General features: G+C 42.9%; 1 protein-coding gene across 2 annotated transcripts in view; it reads right to left on the minus strand.

Annotated features, from left to right (window-relative positions):
* Positions 1 to 16,225, minus strand: part of FLT1 (fms related receptor tyrosine kinase 1) — a 174,692-nt gene that overhangs the window by 118,408 nt on the left and 40,059 nt on the right. For both annotated transcript variants that reach the window (XM_082700952.1, XM_082700953.1), the window contains exons 4-6: positions 5,184 to 5,308; positions 1,439 to 1,601; positions 1,187 to 1,323 (exon numbers count right to left, since the gene is read on the minus strand). In XM_082700952.1, coding sequence (XP_082557078.1) covers positions 1,187 to 1,323; positions 1,439 to 1,601; positions 5,184 to 5,308 — 425 coding nt within the window. The remainder of the gene's footprint in view (positions 1 to 1,186; positions 1,324 to 1,438; positions 1,602 to 5,183; positions 5,309 to 16,225) is intronic.

A 16,225-nucleotide genomic window follows, 5' to 3' on the forward strand; every position in this document is an offset into this window, starting at 1 on the left:
CCAGCCACACGTGGCTGTTAAAATAAGAAATGCAGTTCCTTAGTCACAGGAACCACACTCCAGGCCCTCTTAGCCACCTGTGGCTAGTGGTGACTGTAAAAGTCAGACAAGATACTTCAGTCACACAGAGTTCTACTGGACGGTGCCATTTTCCAAGGTTTAACTGGCGGTCGCCCACCAACAGGATAAGAGTTTGTTCCCTCTTTTTGTTTATTGAAGAATAGCTGACTTCTATCAAAACCCAGAAATGACTGCCACAAGTCACAGCATTTTTATTTAAATGAAACACTATCACCTTCTAGAAAATACATGGACGAGTCCTTCAGGGCATGCGTTCCATTTTTTTGTTGCCAAGTTATTCTATTTCCATGGCAAGCAATGTTTGACGAGAAACAACAGTAGCTCGGGGCTGACGTGTTAATCTCTGGCATATAATTTAATCATCAGTTAATTCTGTGATTGGGCAATCTGAATGACAGGGCACACGACAGGGCTTGGGATCCGCCCCCTCCATTTTGCCACCACACAGTCAATGGGGCCACAGTGACAGTTAAAGTTTCTTAACAGCTGATTTTCACTTCCCCACCTACACGTTTGCAAACCAGGACTGTTTGTTTGCGGGGACGTTTGGTCTGAATAAGGAGCCCCAACTTGGTCTCCATTCTTCTCATTTTTCTAAAGGACAGCACTGCTCCTTTTTTACTGAACAAAGGGAATACTGGCCGACTGGCTTGGAATATCTTTTCCAAACATGCTCCAATCAGGTGCCTCGCTGTCCGCTGGTATCTAAAATTAACATGCTGACAACAACTTTTTGTTGTGGTTCTTACTGCAGATAGGCCCTGCCTGGCACTGAGTGATAAATTTCCCTCTCATCTCTAAATCCCAGAGAACAGTTTCCAAGGATGAAACAATCCCCTTTTCCACCCCGAGTCATGCAATAGAAATACCAGCCTATATACTTCAAAACAAAACCGCCAGACATCAAAAGACCGTATCTGTGCACACACACTCATGGAACATCAGACGAGCCAAGCCCCCAAACCACACCCACAGCTTCCTTGTTCGCTCAAACCACCACAGGAGTCAGAAGATGCTGATTTTGTCCCACCTCCAAAACCCAGGGGCAAGCCCCTTGCCAGAAAGAAACACTGCCCTCCAGAAGCCAGAGGAAAATGCCACTCACTTTACCAGGATATTTCCAAGTCATCTGAACCCTTGTGTTCAAAGCAGTGGTAGCGGTGCAGTTGAGGGTAAGAGTGTGACCTCGAAGTAACTTGACTGGGCTTGGTGTGCTTATCTGGACATCTTGGATGGTATTGGCTGCAAACATAAGAAATGAGATTCTTTTTTTTTTCCCCCCCAAATCAAGGTCTCAATATGCAAGGAAGCACTGAAGCGTTTTGGCCTGCCCTCATGCCTTTGGAACCCCACTTACTTTGTCGATGGGTGAGATAGTTGCTCTTGTACAAATGTCCGTTGACTGTCGTTTCACAGGTCAGAAGGCCAATCTCTCTGTACGTTGCATTTGCTATTATAAAACCCTTCCTACTGTCCCAGCTTATTCGTTTTCCATCCGGGATCAGGGTGTCAAGGGGAAACTGAAAAGGAAGAAGGAAAAAAAAAGAAGATGCTTTAAGAAAATCATAGGAGCACTGTGACAATAGTGTTTCCCTTGTAGTCTGTGAAATCCCAGTTTTCATCGAAAATGAAAACGGTAGAGGTAAAAACTCCAGTTTGGCTCTTTAGTTTGCTTTGCGTGCAGCAAGATATACACAATGAGGATAAATTATGGTAATTCATTATCAGCCTCAGCACCCCCTGGGGTGGACCTAGCTGCCATGTTAGACTTGGAGCAGGCGCGGGGGGAAGGGGGGGGGTAAGGGGGGGTAGGAGGGCCCCTATCGCTTGGCCTCTGGGAATCACCCTTGTCACGGACCCGCCTGAGAAACCAATTAGGAACTTTTCCACTGGGTCCGCCAGGTCACCTTCTCGAGCCTCGTCATCTGGAGCTTTTAACAAGCCATCACTTGTCCTCCCATTTTGCATGATTTAGTAAAAAGGTGGCTGTCTTCAGAGGACTGTAATTCCCAGTCCTTTGAGATACATAGCCTTCACTTGGCGCTCACTGGCGTTATCATCCTGGGAAGGCTGAGGGCCTCGAGTCTGCCTCTGGGGGGGGAAACTTCAGGGAGACGGACAGTGAAGACAGCTGCAAACAGATGTGGAGCCCAGAGACACTGTCATGAGTGAGGCGTTCTCAGATTCTTAGAAGTATTCCCAAATACCATGAGTCCAGACAGAAGAAAGGAATCCATGATTTGATTTTCCCTTATGCCTTCTGCTGGACGCCAAGAACTTTATTTTTAAAGACTACCATATAAACAGTCCGCCTGGGGATGAGACTTTATAAAGGGCTATTGCTCCACTGAGTGGCCCAGCTACATTCCCCTGATACCAGATTCCCGGCCCAGTTTCAGAGGCATCTCTAACTACCACTGTGACTTATCCCCCTGCTGGAAAAGGGTGGCAGTGGAGAATCAGATTACCTTTCAGATCTTTTTCCTCTTCTTTTAAAAAGTGCACCTGGCATTGCTTATCTGTTTATCACTTATTTATTGTGCTTGTTGAAGGACCTAATCTGGCTGGGATTTGCAACTCCATGACAGAAATTCCTCTGTGAGGCGACCCCAGCGCCCTCTCCCAGGGAGCATGTCTGTGTGGGTCTGTGTTACCAGAATGTCCCACAGCTTTGAAATGAGCTGCACTCTGTTTACGAAGAACTTGTAAGCAAGTGAAGGCGGTATTTCATGTTCTAGTAAATCATGATTCTATCTGTAGGCTCAGGGAAGCTCTATCTCCAGTGGGAGAAAAAGAACCTTTCTCTAACTTGATACCAATTATTAAGGGAAAAGCTCAGACAAGTTTCAGACAGGGATTGAGAGCTATGATGCTTTGAACATAGGCAACCCCAAGCCTGGGCCGAATCTAAAAGAAAGGTTTGCTGATGAACTTCCTCAGCACAACTCAGAAATATACTTGAAGTTTCCTTTAAAGTTTCAGAGGAAGTTTCACTACTGATCTGCCCTTACCGCCACCAGCAATATTCTACTGACAAAGAAACTTTGTTCTGAGCTGAATTAGCAGAAGGCCACGTAGCTCATCAGCTATGACAGTGCCTATGAGTATCACAGAGAGGCAGAGGAGAAACAGCCTTGAAAGAAAGGACAGGACAGGACAGGGAGGCTGCCTCCAGCTGACCACGGCTCCTATGGCAGGGGTAGTTGAGGGGGAGAGAAGGAAGGGATAGCAGGTTAAAAGGGACAAGAGGAGAGGTAGAAGGGAAAGATCTTATAACTAGAATAGTTTCAGCATGTATGTGGCAAACCCAAATCCCTAGGAGAACAGTGTGCTTCTCTCTCTCTCTCTCTCTCTCTCTCTCTCTCTCTCCCACGCTCTCTCTCCCTCCCTCCCTCCCTCCTTCTCTCTTTCTCTCAACTGTATTATAGATCTTAGGTAGAAAAACAGAGAAAATAAGCCCCCCCCCTCAGATTTTTACATGGGGGAATTTGGGACTGTTTCTTACCACAGAAAAATGATCTGCACTAGAGCAAAAAGGCAAGGGGCTTGCCCAAAACAGAGACGTTCCACAGCCTTATGGCATGTTCCATATTAATCACACACTGATTATTACCTCAGATTAAGAGGAGTGGATACCACACTAATAGTAAATATCACTTGATAATAAGTCAAGTATTGGGTATTAATCTGTTAGGTAAATAATAATAGTTAACCCTTGATGGGGCTCAGCTTATCACCTCAGTTACTTCCTAACACCAGTGTGAGGTAGGTGTGACTGTAGCCACTCCCATCTCTCCAATGAGGAAACTGAGGTGGAGGGAGTTTAGATAATTTGCCAGTTGGTCCAGCAGGTTAAGTGGCTGGGAGATCAGAATCCACGCAGCATGGCACAAGGCTCTGTTCTTAACCACTCCGGTCTCTCTCCAGCACGAACTAAACCATTAGCAAAGGTGGCAAGAGCATGGAGGTAGTCAAGATATGGATTCCAATGCCCAGGGTGGTCTGGGAGGTCCCCAACTCCCCAATTCCCCCAGGACCTCAGTTTTTCCTTCCACCATTGGTTTTGAATCCTCTGATGCTCTCAGCTCTGAAATACAGCGACTTTATAATTACTGGTGGTGACACACAGATATAATGGAAGCTAAAACCTGTCACTGATGGACTATCCTGAGGGCTTCGATCAAATCAATAATGTAGGAAAGTGAATGCAAGGGAAGGAGACCAGGAGACACCTCCAACATACTGCAGGATTTCAGGCCAACCAGTGATACCGGAAATCACTCCAAGTTTTTCTGACTCCACTACTACGACCACCAAACACTTCCTGAGAACCTAAGTGCGACGGTGGTGCTTCATGCTACCTTGGGACAACCTAAACTTTTCCTCTTAAACCTCAAAGCTCTCAGGACCCAGCACTATTTTCCATTTGGGGAGTACCTGTTCACCTCAGGCCCTAGTCTGTTCCCAAACTCTTAGCATTGATGAATTAGCTGGAATGTCACATTTTAGTTTTTATCTTTATTAGATTCCATCCCAAATCTTTTTCTTCCTTCACATGCATAATTTACCAACATGATATGAAGAAAAAAATGTCATGTGTGGCTTTCTTGCGCCCCCTTCCCACTTTTTTCCCCTTTCCCTAAGCAGCTAAGTTTGGCTGCCCAGCAGGCATAAGTTTTTGTTACTGGGACTTCACAACTTAAACAAAAGCTGGTGGCTGTAGGCACCTGTCTCACAGTTCTGTCCTTAGCAAAAATCTGGAGTAATCCCTCTCTGCCAAGTTACTAATACGGATAAGCAACAGAATTGGTTTTTCTCACATCTGCGGACAATTGGATTTGTGGCCTTAGATGAACGTATGCACGATTTTCGTTCTTTCATTATATTCACACCAATTTATGCCCACATAAACGTGTCATGTTATTTCATGCCTGCGTATGACCTCTAGCACTCATCCTTTGTAGTAAAAGGATATTCGAGAAAAGTCCACTGAGCAGCCCAAATGTCTGTAAGAAAATCATTCCAGAGAGATAAAAGGACTTGAAATTCATTGTGCTCACTTGCAGAAAAGATTTTCTGAGAGAAGCATTGCTCGGTTTTACCTTTTTTAAAGTCACAGTGATGTTAGGTGATGTGACCCGGCAGGGGATGACGATCTCCCTTCCTTCAGTCATATATATAATTTCGGGTATTTCACTGTGCATCTCTAAGAAAGGTCTACCTGTATCTGAATGAGAAGAAAATGAAAAATACATATATATATGTGTGTATATATATATATATATATAAAAAAATGGTTGTATCAACATCTAGACACCATAGCTGGGTGAGGCAGACGGTCACTGACACATGTCCCCCTTAATATAATCCATAAATTTGCATTCTTATCTTTGAATTTGGCCCTCTTTGTTTTTTCCAGAAACAGAATGCTTCTGTAAGAAACCAAATTCCTTGGGGCACCTGAGTGGCTCAGTGGGTTAAGCCTCTGCCTTTGGCTTGGGTCATGGTCTCAGGGTCCTGGGATCGAGCCCCATATTGGGCTCTCTGCTAGGCGGGGAGCCTGCTTCCCCCTCTCTCTCTCTGCCCGCCTCTCTGCCTACTTGTGATCTCTGTCAAATAAATAAATAAAATCTTTTAAAAAAAAAGAAACCAAATTCCTTATTCAGGTCTTGACCTTGGGTCAGATTGCCCCATGCCCTAAGATGCAACTGTGATGTAGGGGGTGGGTGGGTGGGGAGGGGGAATGGGCTTAGGTCACCATTGCAAAAAGCCATAAAAGTGCAAGGAGAAAGAAAGGAGAATATTCTGCATAAACTTCTTCACACCGCTATGGCTATGCTATGCTAAGTACCTCCGGAAGCAGCCTCCAGAGCCTTTGTAAGGCCTCCAAGGGCCCAGGGTACAATGGTCAGCTGACTTTGGAGCAGATAGAGGTAATGCAGAGGTGTCAATTTGTAGAGAGGATTAGCATTTGAATGACAGAAGCCTGACTTAAAGGTTTTCTAGACCTTTCCTGCAGACTCCTAAGGAGTGAGGAGCTCTGAGCTGTTCAGGGCCGGGGAGAGTCTGGAGAAGCCGTGTTGAGGACTTCGTTGACTTCCCAGGCCTATTAGATTCCTTTAATATGTGCAGTGTTCTCTACTAACAGCAGAGTAAGTCCCAGCACCTGCAGAGGGGGCTGGAAAAGGCTTACATCATCACCAAGATACCACCGTTCAAAAGGAGGGCATCTGGCCAAGTCTCAGGGGCCACAAGGATTCGAACCACCTGTTCAGCTTCTCTGTGGTTCCTCTGGGGACCAGAATCAGCATCAGATCTTTCAGAAACATTCGCAGTCTACCAAGCCCTCACGCTCAGGAACCCACTGAAATCTCATGATCTCTTCAGGAGTCACCGTGCTACCTTCCGCCCTTGGCTTTAGCCTTAAACAGCCAGATGGAAAGAAGCCTGCTGTTAACTCTCTCCATCTGGACCTGAAAGACCCAACGAGCCCCCCCAGAGGCTTGCTGGGCTTTAGGAAGCTCAGTCTGGATGCTGAATGGAGACATGGAGCAGTGAGTAGGCAGTGGTTGCCTAGACTAGATGGTGGCTATGATGTTGTTGTGGGGTGAACTGTGTCCCCCTCCCCCCAAACCAAAATGCGCACGTCCTCAACCCCAGTACTTCAGAATATGACCTCGTTTAGATCAAACGGGATTGCTGTCAGTGGAATTAGGAGGGTGGGTCCCTACTCCAGTATGGGTGTCCCAGGGTCAGGGACATGGGGTCGGGGGAGAAGACACATGAATATGCAGGGAGAGACTGAGTGATGGGGTGCGAGGTGGGGGTTGCCAAGGATTGCCAGCAACCACCACAGGTAGGAAGAGACATAGAAGGAAACCCCTACAGGTTTCAGAGGGGGCATGGCCCCACTGACACCTTGATTTCAACCTCCAGTTCTAGAATGTGAGACAATAAATTCCTGTAGATTTAATTAAAAAAAAAAAAAAAAAGTGACGTTGGTGTAGCCTGCTTAAGACAGACTCATTTGACACACTAGACACTAGAAGGCCCTATTACCACAGCCTAGCGCATATGCCCTAGATTTCTAAATAATTCCTCCTTGTCCTCTGGGCAGCCTTGCTAGGCCGGCCCCTTCCTTATACCCTTTCTCCATCCCCACCTTAGCGGCCCTCCCCAAATTCTCCACATTCTCCAATAACAATATTTCACACATTCTACATTGAACTGGCAGGTTACTTTTCTGGCTGCAAAATGGCTGATGAGTTCCTAGAGGAGAGGAGGCAGGCTCTCAGTACTCATCTCAGTCTCACGTGTGGTGAATGAATGAATGAATGACCTAACAAAATGGAGGAAGAGCTCTCCAACAACTCTGTCCTCTGACAGATAAGACAGGGGTGTAAATGCGTGAGGTGATGTGAGCAGAGGCAGACCTGGAGGCCAATGTCTCCTGACCATCTTTCCCCTACCACCCTCAGGGCTGGAGCTCCTTGCCTCCTCCTCAGCCCACAAAAGCTGTAGCTGGCAACTGCTCTTCAGAGATGAAGGCTGATTTTCACACACGCGGTGGGAAGAGGATGTACAGTCTAGTTTTAGAGAAATTCTGACAAGAGGACAATCACCCGGGGCAGGAGGGCTGTGAGGGCAGGCTTGGGGACAGGGCGGTTACAAGGCTGAGTCAGAGGGAGTCAGCACATGGTGGGGGCGCAGAGCTCACACTTTACCAATTGGGAGGGAATCCTGGCTCTGCCCCTTCCTGGTTGTGAAGACCTCCGGCAAATCATTTTACTTTCTGTGCTTCATTTGCAAAATCAAGTTCAAAGGGCTACGATGAGGGTTACATGAAGGAATAAATGTAAAATGTAAAGTGCTTATGGGGCACCTGGGTGGTTCAGTGGGTTAAAGCCTCTGCCTTTGGCTCAGGTCATGATCCCAGGGGCCTGGGATCGAGCCCCACATCAGGCTCTCTGCTCAGCAGGGAGCCTGCTTCCTCCTCTCTCTGCCTGCCTCTCTGCCTACTTGTGATCTGTCTGTCAAATAAACAAATAAAATCTTAAAAAAAAAAAATGTAAAGTGCTTAGAATGGTACATGGCAGACAGTTAATACTGGATATGTGCTGGCTGTTACTTATTATTAGATTTGAACTTATGGAGAGTGGGGGTTGGGATATATGAAAATCACAAATTATACCCATGATCTTAACTATAAAAGGCATAAATATATATTCGGATATGGCATAGGGAAAAAAACAAATACACTTAAATTTCTGAGTAGTGGTTTGTTGTTATTTTCTTATTTACCTTCCTATATGTTTGTCAGATTTTTTAGAATGATCATGTATTATTTTATAATATTTTGAATACTGAATTTAAGTCTCAAATTATAAGGCAGCATCCATTCTTACCTGAGGAAAACTATCAATTCTGCATTTGATTTACTTTAGTTTTGCCCAATAGAATGACACATGAACACTGCACAGTTAATAGTTATATGTCTATTTGGAGAGCTCAGTGGTGTAGCAATGTATGCAGAGAGGAAAAGTTAATTATACAGAGACAAAGATTAACTTATCAGCACAAAATTCCTCCCTTAAATAAAGTTGCTGAGCTAGATGTTCAGGCAGAAACTATTGGGATTTGATCATTCCTTTCCTTCCTCCTGTGAGTTTATATTTTTGTCTTCTTTGTGAGTCCCAAGGTAAACACAAACACCAGGAAATGGTTTAATTCATATAACTAAACTGTAAATCCTTCACATTTAATTTACTGTCCTCTTAAGCAACTATTTGCTACAAAGGACACTGGCATAAAAAGTTTGTGCGGGAAACAGTAAACATCAGTGTAGTCATTTCTAGGTAAATGAATACCCACCCCAAATGAAAACAGAAGAGGTGAGTTCGATGTGTCTTTGAATGTCTCCTTTCCTTTTGCCACTTTGGAGACTCCCAACACTTGAATTTTACTACAACTATTGGCCTTTATAAGCCAATACCAATATCAACCCTGGGCCCCCTGCAATTCTGCTCAGCAATGCAGTAAATTGTGCCCATCGCAACCCAATTCAAGATACCTCATTTGTATCAAGTCAGCGGTAGCATTAAAATCCCCCATGTTTGCCAATGAGCTTATGATTGTGGACACATACACACACGGACACACACGGACACACACACACACACACACACACACACACATACACACTACGCTCTGGGCTTAATAATAGTATACTTCCTCTGCAATTTGCTTCAAGGAAGGGCTAAGAATCAACTTGCCTGACATATTATAATACAAACATTTTTTGTTTTGTAGGAGCATAGATAGAGAAGAGGTCACAGTTCCATTAATATCACCAGTAAAACCACTTACTACTCCCATAGGACATATTTGTCTTTGTCACAAAATTAAAAATGACTTCTGAACCCAGCCAGCACTGCAGAGTGGTTTCCTGAAACCAAACTGGCTGGTCGTTGAGCAAGGAAGAGCTGCTCCAAAGATTGTCGGCGCGCTGGCGGTGCAGACACCCTGTCACCAGGGACTCGGGCCAACACACAGCTAGGCAGAGGTCACGCCACCCATCCCCTCTCTGAACTCCTAGAGCTCAAAGCAGGGACAGGAAACTGGCACTGAATGTGAGGTGTGCTCCTCCCGTGGCAGTGTCGGGGCTATCCTCCTCCACGACAGCAAGTGGGCTCAGACACAGCAGATGATCAAACAGGGGCCCTTGCTGAGTGGTTTATACCTGTTTGTTTGTTTTTTTTTAAGATTTTATTTATTTATTTGACAGACAGAGATCACAAGTAGGCAAGAGGCAGGCAGAGAGAAAGAGAAGGAAGCAGGCTCCCTGCTGAGCAGAGAGCCCGATGCGGGACTCGATCCCAGGACCCTGAGATCATGACCTGAGCCAAAGGCAGCGGCTTAACCCACTGAGCCACCCAGGCGCCCCTATACCTGTTTTTTTAAATGTGTTTTTTTCCTTTTGAAATCTGTGCTCACTCTGGCACAGTCAGGCCCATAGACACAGAGGTCCCGGCATGCCGTCCTCATTCCATGCCACTTCCCAATAGCATCACTTGGGGGCTCTACCACTGCTTTTGGGGCAAGTGAATGACGCAAAGAATTCAGGGAAGCTATTCTGACCTAAGGAGTTCAAGACCAAACGTCTTATTTCCTAATACCTTCGTATTCCTCTGATTTTGATAAAATTTTTCCTGATTTCCCTTTCCTTTAATTTTAGTTCCTTACCTCTAAGTTCTGGTCATGAGGCCTCCTCGTTGTTTTAGAGGAGGATGTGATTTTAATTTGTTGAGGATGACATGAAGAGGATGAACCAATCCCATGAAGGGGTTCTATCTAGATACAAGAGTTTTCACATCACGTAGGTCTTTGTGTGGGGAACTCTACTTCATGCTCAGGGAGAGTTGGTTGACTGGTAAAATATTTCATTTGAAAGATGAAGGGGGAAAAAAGGAAAAGAGGTAATTTCTTCACTCATTTCCAGTGCCCATCAAAGCCTATAAAAATTCAAACCAGAGCTTTGCAGCAAGCATATAAAGCGGAAGTAGCTATACTAATATTCAATAAAATAGACTTTAAAACAAGACATGTTACTAGAGATAAAGGATAAAGAGGGACATGTCATAATAAGAACAGGGTCGATCCATCAGGAAGATATAATAATTATAAACATTTGCAACTAAGAGCAGAGTAGCAAAATACACAAGGCAAAAACTGAGGGAAATGACAGAAACAGACCATTCAACAATCACAGATGAAGATTTCAATATCTCAATTTCAATAGAACTATGCAGAACATCACAAAGGAAACAGGGCTCGAGCAACACTAATAACCAGTGAGGCCAAACACTCGTAAGAGACCCCATCCATCACAGCTGGATATACGTTTTTCTCCAGTACATGTGGAACATTCTCTAGGCCATGAAGCAACCATCAACAGATTTTAAAGGATAGAAATAATATTAAGAGTATTCTCTATCGTGGAATGAGAACAGAAATCAGTAACAGCAATGAACTTGAAAGGCCCACGGATTAAACAGCACTCTCCTAACTAGTTAATGAAACAAGGAAGAAATGAAAAGCAAAGTGAGAAAACAGATGAATGAACATGAAGATGTCATGTTCCAAAACTTACGGGATGGAGCTAAAATTTATAGCTGCGTGGAGGGAAATTTAGAGCTGTATGTCTACACTGAGAAAGGAGAATGATCTCAGATCAATGACCCACTCTTCCACCTCAGGACTCTAGGGAAGGAATAGAAAGTTAAACCTAAAGGAAGCAAAAGGGAAGAAAGAATAAAGATTAGAGTAGAAATTGATGAAGTAGAGAGCAGATAAACAATAGAGAAAAATCTGTGAAACCAAGAGCTAGTTCTTTGAAAAGATGAAAAAACTGGGTAGGGCTCCTAGCAGGCTCAGTCAGTTAAGCGTCTGCCTTAAGCTCAGGTCACGATCCTGGGGTCTTGGGATGGAACCCCACAGTGGGCTCCCTGCTCAGTGGGGAATCTGCCTCTCCCTCTCCTTCTGCCCTCCCTCCACCCTGGCTTGTTCTCTCTCACTGTTTCTTTCTCTCTCAAATATATACATAAAATCTTTAAAAAAAAATGAACAAATTGGAAAACATACAAACAAGCCAAGAAAAAGAGAGAGAAAACAAATTAATAAATGAGAGATGAAGTAGCAGACATTACTACCAGCATTTTACCATTACTAAAATAAAAAACATTATAAAGGAATATTGTAATTGTGTGCCAATAAGTTAGATAATCCGAAATGGACAGGTTCCTAGAAAGACAGAAGCTACTGAAACTAAGTCAACAAGAGTTCATTTCAAGAACTAAGAAGATACAGACAACCCAAATGGACCTATAAGAAATAAAGAGATTGAGTCAGTAACCAAAACACTACTGCCCAGGCCCAGATGGCAAATGGAGTCCATCAAACATTAAAATAATACTAATTCTTCAAAAACTGTTCTAAAACAGAAGGACAAACTTCCTGATTCATTCTGAGGGCAGCATTATCCTGATACCAAAACCAAAGACACCACAAGGAAGCCACAGATTTTATCTTTTGTGAGGGTAGATACCAAAGAAACAAAACACTAGCAAACTAAATACATATAAAAAGAATGAGACACCAAGACAGACTGGGATTTGTTTCAGGAATGCAAGATAGGCTTAACACTGATATGCATATGAATAGAATAAAGATCAAAAATCAAAAGGCATATGATCATTTCAATAGATATAGTAAAAGCATTTGACAAAATCCAAACCCCTTTCATGATAAAAACACTCAACAAACCAGTAATAGAAGGGAACTTCCTCACCCTGTTAAGGAAAACTACCAAAAGCAAAAACAAAAACAGAAAGCCCTAATAGCTAATGTCACATTAATGATGACAAGAAGTTCTCCCTTTAAGATTAGGAACAAGACAAGGTTGTCCACTCTCACTACTTCTATTCAACATTATACTAGAGGTTCCTCAGCTACTTTGAATAATGCAATAAACATTCCAGCCAGCACAATTAGGCAAGAAAAAGAAATAAAAGGCATCCAGATTTGAAAGAAGAGGTAAGATTTTTCTCTATTTTCAGATGACATAATCTTGCACATAGAAAATTCTAAGGAACTCACTTAAAAAAAAAAAAAAAAAGACTATTAGAACCAGTAAGTAAGTTCACCAAGATTGCAGGAGCCAAGAAAAATATACAAAGGTGGATTATATTTCTATATACTTTCAATGAGCAATCCGAAAATGAAATAAAGAAAACAATTCCATTTATAACAGCCATCAGAAAGAAAAAAGTACTTAGGAATATATTTAACACAAGAAGTGTAAAACGTATACTTTGAAAACTACAACAATATTGTGGAAAGAAATTTAAAAATATAAATAAATGAAAAAAAATCTCATGTTCACAAATTCAATGACTTGACGTTGTTAAGATGACAATGCTCACTAAACTAATCTGTAGTTTCCATGCAATCCCTATCAGCGTCTCAGCTGAGCAGACAAGCTGATTCTAAACTTCAAAATTGCCAAGGACCCAGAATAGCCAAAAGAATCTTGAAAAAGAAGAAGCAAGTTGGAAGATTCAGACTTCTCAATTTCAAAAGTTACTATGAAAACTATAAGCAACAGTGATTAAGACAGCATGGTCCTGGCATAAGGAGAGACACACAGATCAATGAGTAGAACTAAGGATCTAGGAATAAGCCCATGAGTCTATGGTCAGTTGATTTTTGATAAAGGTGCCAAGCTCGTTCAATGGGAAAAGAATAGGCTTTCAAGAAATGGTGGTGGAGTAACTTTACATGCAAAAGAACGAAGCCGGACCTTTCTATCACATCATACAAAAATAGTCACTCAAAATCGATCAAAGATCTAAATGTAAGACCTGAAATTATAAAACTCTCAAAAGAAGCCCTTGAGATAAATCTTCATGATCTCAGATTTAGCACTGGATTTTTACTATGACACAAGCACAAAAGAAAGAAATTGATCCACTGGAATTCATCAAAAATTTAAAACTTTTGTGCTTCAAAGAATACTATCAAGAAAGTGAAAAGAATCCACAGAATGAGAGAAAATATTTACAAATTATATATCTGACAAGGAACTTTTACCTCGAATATCTAGTACACATTTATACAAATCTAGACATACACATATATCTATAACATGTGTCACTACCTTATATATCTAGATGCTATTAAATATTTAAATATATAGTTATATAAAAACCATGTATATATAAATCAATAATAAAAATTGAGGAACTCTTACAACTCAATAGTAAAGACAAGTAGCCCAATTAAAAACTGGAAAAAACCTCCAAAGAGACCTTTCTCCAAAGAAGATACACAAATGGCCAATAAGGACATGAAGAGGAATCTTCGGGGAAACACAAATCCACAGTAAACGAGATAGTGCTTCGCACCCAATTGGATGGCTATAATAATAATACATAAAAACCCACTGGAACTCTTTTTGGTTGTGTGCCAGGAACATACACCTGCAACAGCTTTGGAAAACAGCCTGACTTTTCTTCAAACAGTTAAACACTGAGTTACCAAAGGACCTGGCAATTCCTCCCCTAGGTATCTACCCAAGAAAATGAAAGTGTCTGTCCACACAAAAACCTGGATACGGATGCCACAGCCAAAAGATGGGAACAACGCAAAGGTCCCTCTACGGATAAACGGATAGCTAACATATGGTAGATCCCTACTGTGGAATATCATCCCGCAATGAAAAGTGATGAAACGCTCATACTTGGTACAACACAACATGGAGAAACTTTAACACGTACTGAGTGAAGAAAGCCAGGGTGTATTTATAGATTTAATAATAAAATGCCACATATTTTCTTCCATTTATATGACATATCCAGAATAGGCAAATCTATAGGGACAGAAAATATATTAGTGGTGGCTTCTGGCTGGGAGCTAAGGGATGGATAATGGGGGGATAGCTGAAGTATATGGGGGTCCTTTTAGAGATCAGGAAATGTTCTAAAACAGACAATGCTAACGGCTGCATATATGTGTCAACAGGCTGAAAGCTATTAAATGGTACACTTGTAAATGGGGGAAGTACATGGAATGTAAATTACATCTCAAAAGCTTACTTTGGGGGAAAAAAAAAAAAGAACTTGGGGCTCTTTTGAGGGGGGGGCTCTTTCTTAGAAAGAGTGACAGGCTGGTTTTTTTTTGAGGCAGAATAGTTCCTAGAGATTATCCAGGGCAAACTCTTCATGTTTTGGGTCTTTGCAAATTTTTTTCCCAGTCTGCTTTGCATCCGGGTGGGCTACTCATGAAAAATGGCATATTCCCCTGTGACAAAGTCATCCTGACAAAAGATATGTCCTTCCGTTCCCCACAGCAGCCCCAGGTCAGTCAGGAGCCCAGCAGAACTTCTCTACCTTCGTTTAAAGAAGTCACTGGACTAACATGTCTGAGGACGACAGTCTACACAGAGTATACAAGTGGGTATTCCCTAGGGAGTTATCCTGATTTTTCAAACGTGTATTGTAAAAGCTCAGCTGTACTTTACCACCAACCCTGCAGACATAATCATGGTTACCCCTAGTGGTGGCTCAGCGTCCAGATTCCAAAGTGAGAAAAATCCTGGGGTGGCTGACTGGGAGTACCAGCGGCCAGCCTCTGCCATCTAGACAGACAGCAAGCGCACACAGACATTTCTGTCTGAGCAAGGCCAATAGAGAAAGGTCTTCATGTCCCAGCCCCAAGATGCTCTCCCTAAATTACAAATTTTAAAAACGTATTATTTGTGTAATACAAAATAAGACATGCCTCTTTTTTGGAAAAGCTCTTTCCTGGCCACAAAACACGTCGTTTTGCCTTATCTCGCTTGGAACCCCCACTGGCCCAACTGTAAGAGCTAATTGAATAGCAAGGGAGGAGAAAAGGACAAGAGTTAGAAAGCAGAGCAGAAAACACAGGCAGCGGTCCACCATCACTGCTTCCTCTTGCATCTTTTATGAACTTGCTCCTTGAAACATGGACAGCGAGCAGCAGATCAGGGTAATCAACCATCTCAGGCCAGTGTCCAGCCCAGGCTGGGCACATTGGAGATAGTCAGCTGATGTTTATGGAGACGCTATCAGGTGAAGCAAGAGAAAAGGTGAAATCAGGACATATTATATACCCAGAGCTGGCCGTAAAGAAGAGTCCGTGAACCCAAGGTCTTTCTACTGTAGTCCAGCTTTCTGGTCAGCGCGCATACCTCCCGCACAAAGGAATTTTCAGATTGATTACAGGAAAAAGGACATACTAAATGTTGCCTTAAAGAAAAAGAGGAACATCAGTTTTTGTGTGTGTGTGTTTGTTTAAAGATTTTATTTATTTATTTGACAAACAGAGATCACAAGTAGGCAGAGAGGCAGGCAGAGAGAGAGGAGAAAGCAGGCTCCCTGCTAAGCAGAGAGTCCAATGCGGGGCTTGATCCCAGGACCCTGAGATCACGACCTGAGCCGAAGGCAGAGGCTTTAACCCAGCGAACCACCCAGGCACCCCAGAACATCAGTTTTTAAAAATTACATCTAAGATCTAAATAAGTTATTTGAAGAGCTAAATAAGAGCGGAGTGCTGAAGAGATGGC

Source organism: Mustela nivalis, assembly GCF_964662115.1.
Source record: "Mustela nivalis genome assembly, chromosome: 15".
Classification (NCBI taxonomy): domain Eukaryota; kingdom Metazoa; phylum Chordata; class Mammalia; order Carnivora; family Mustelidae; genus Mustela; species Mustela nivalis.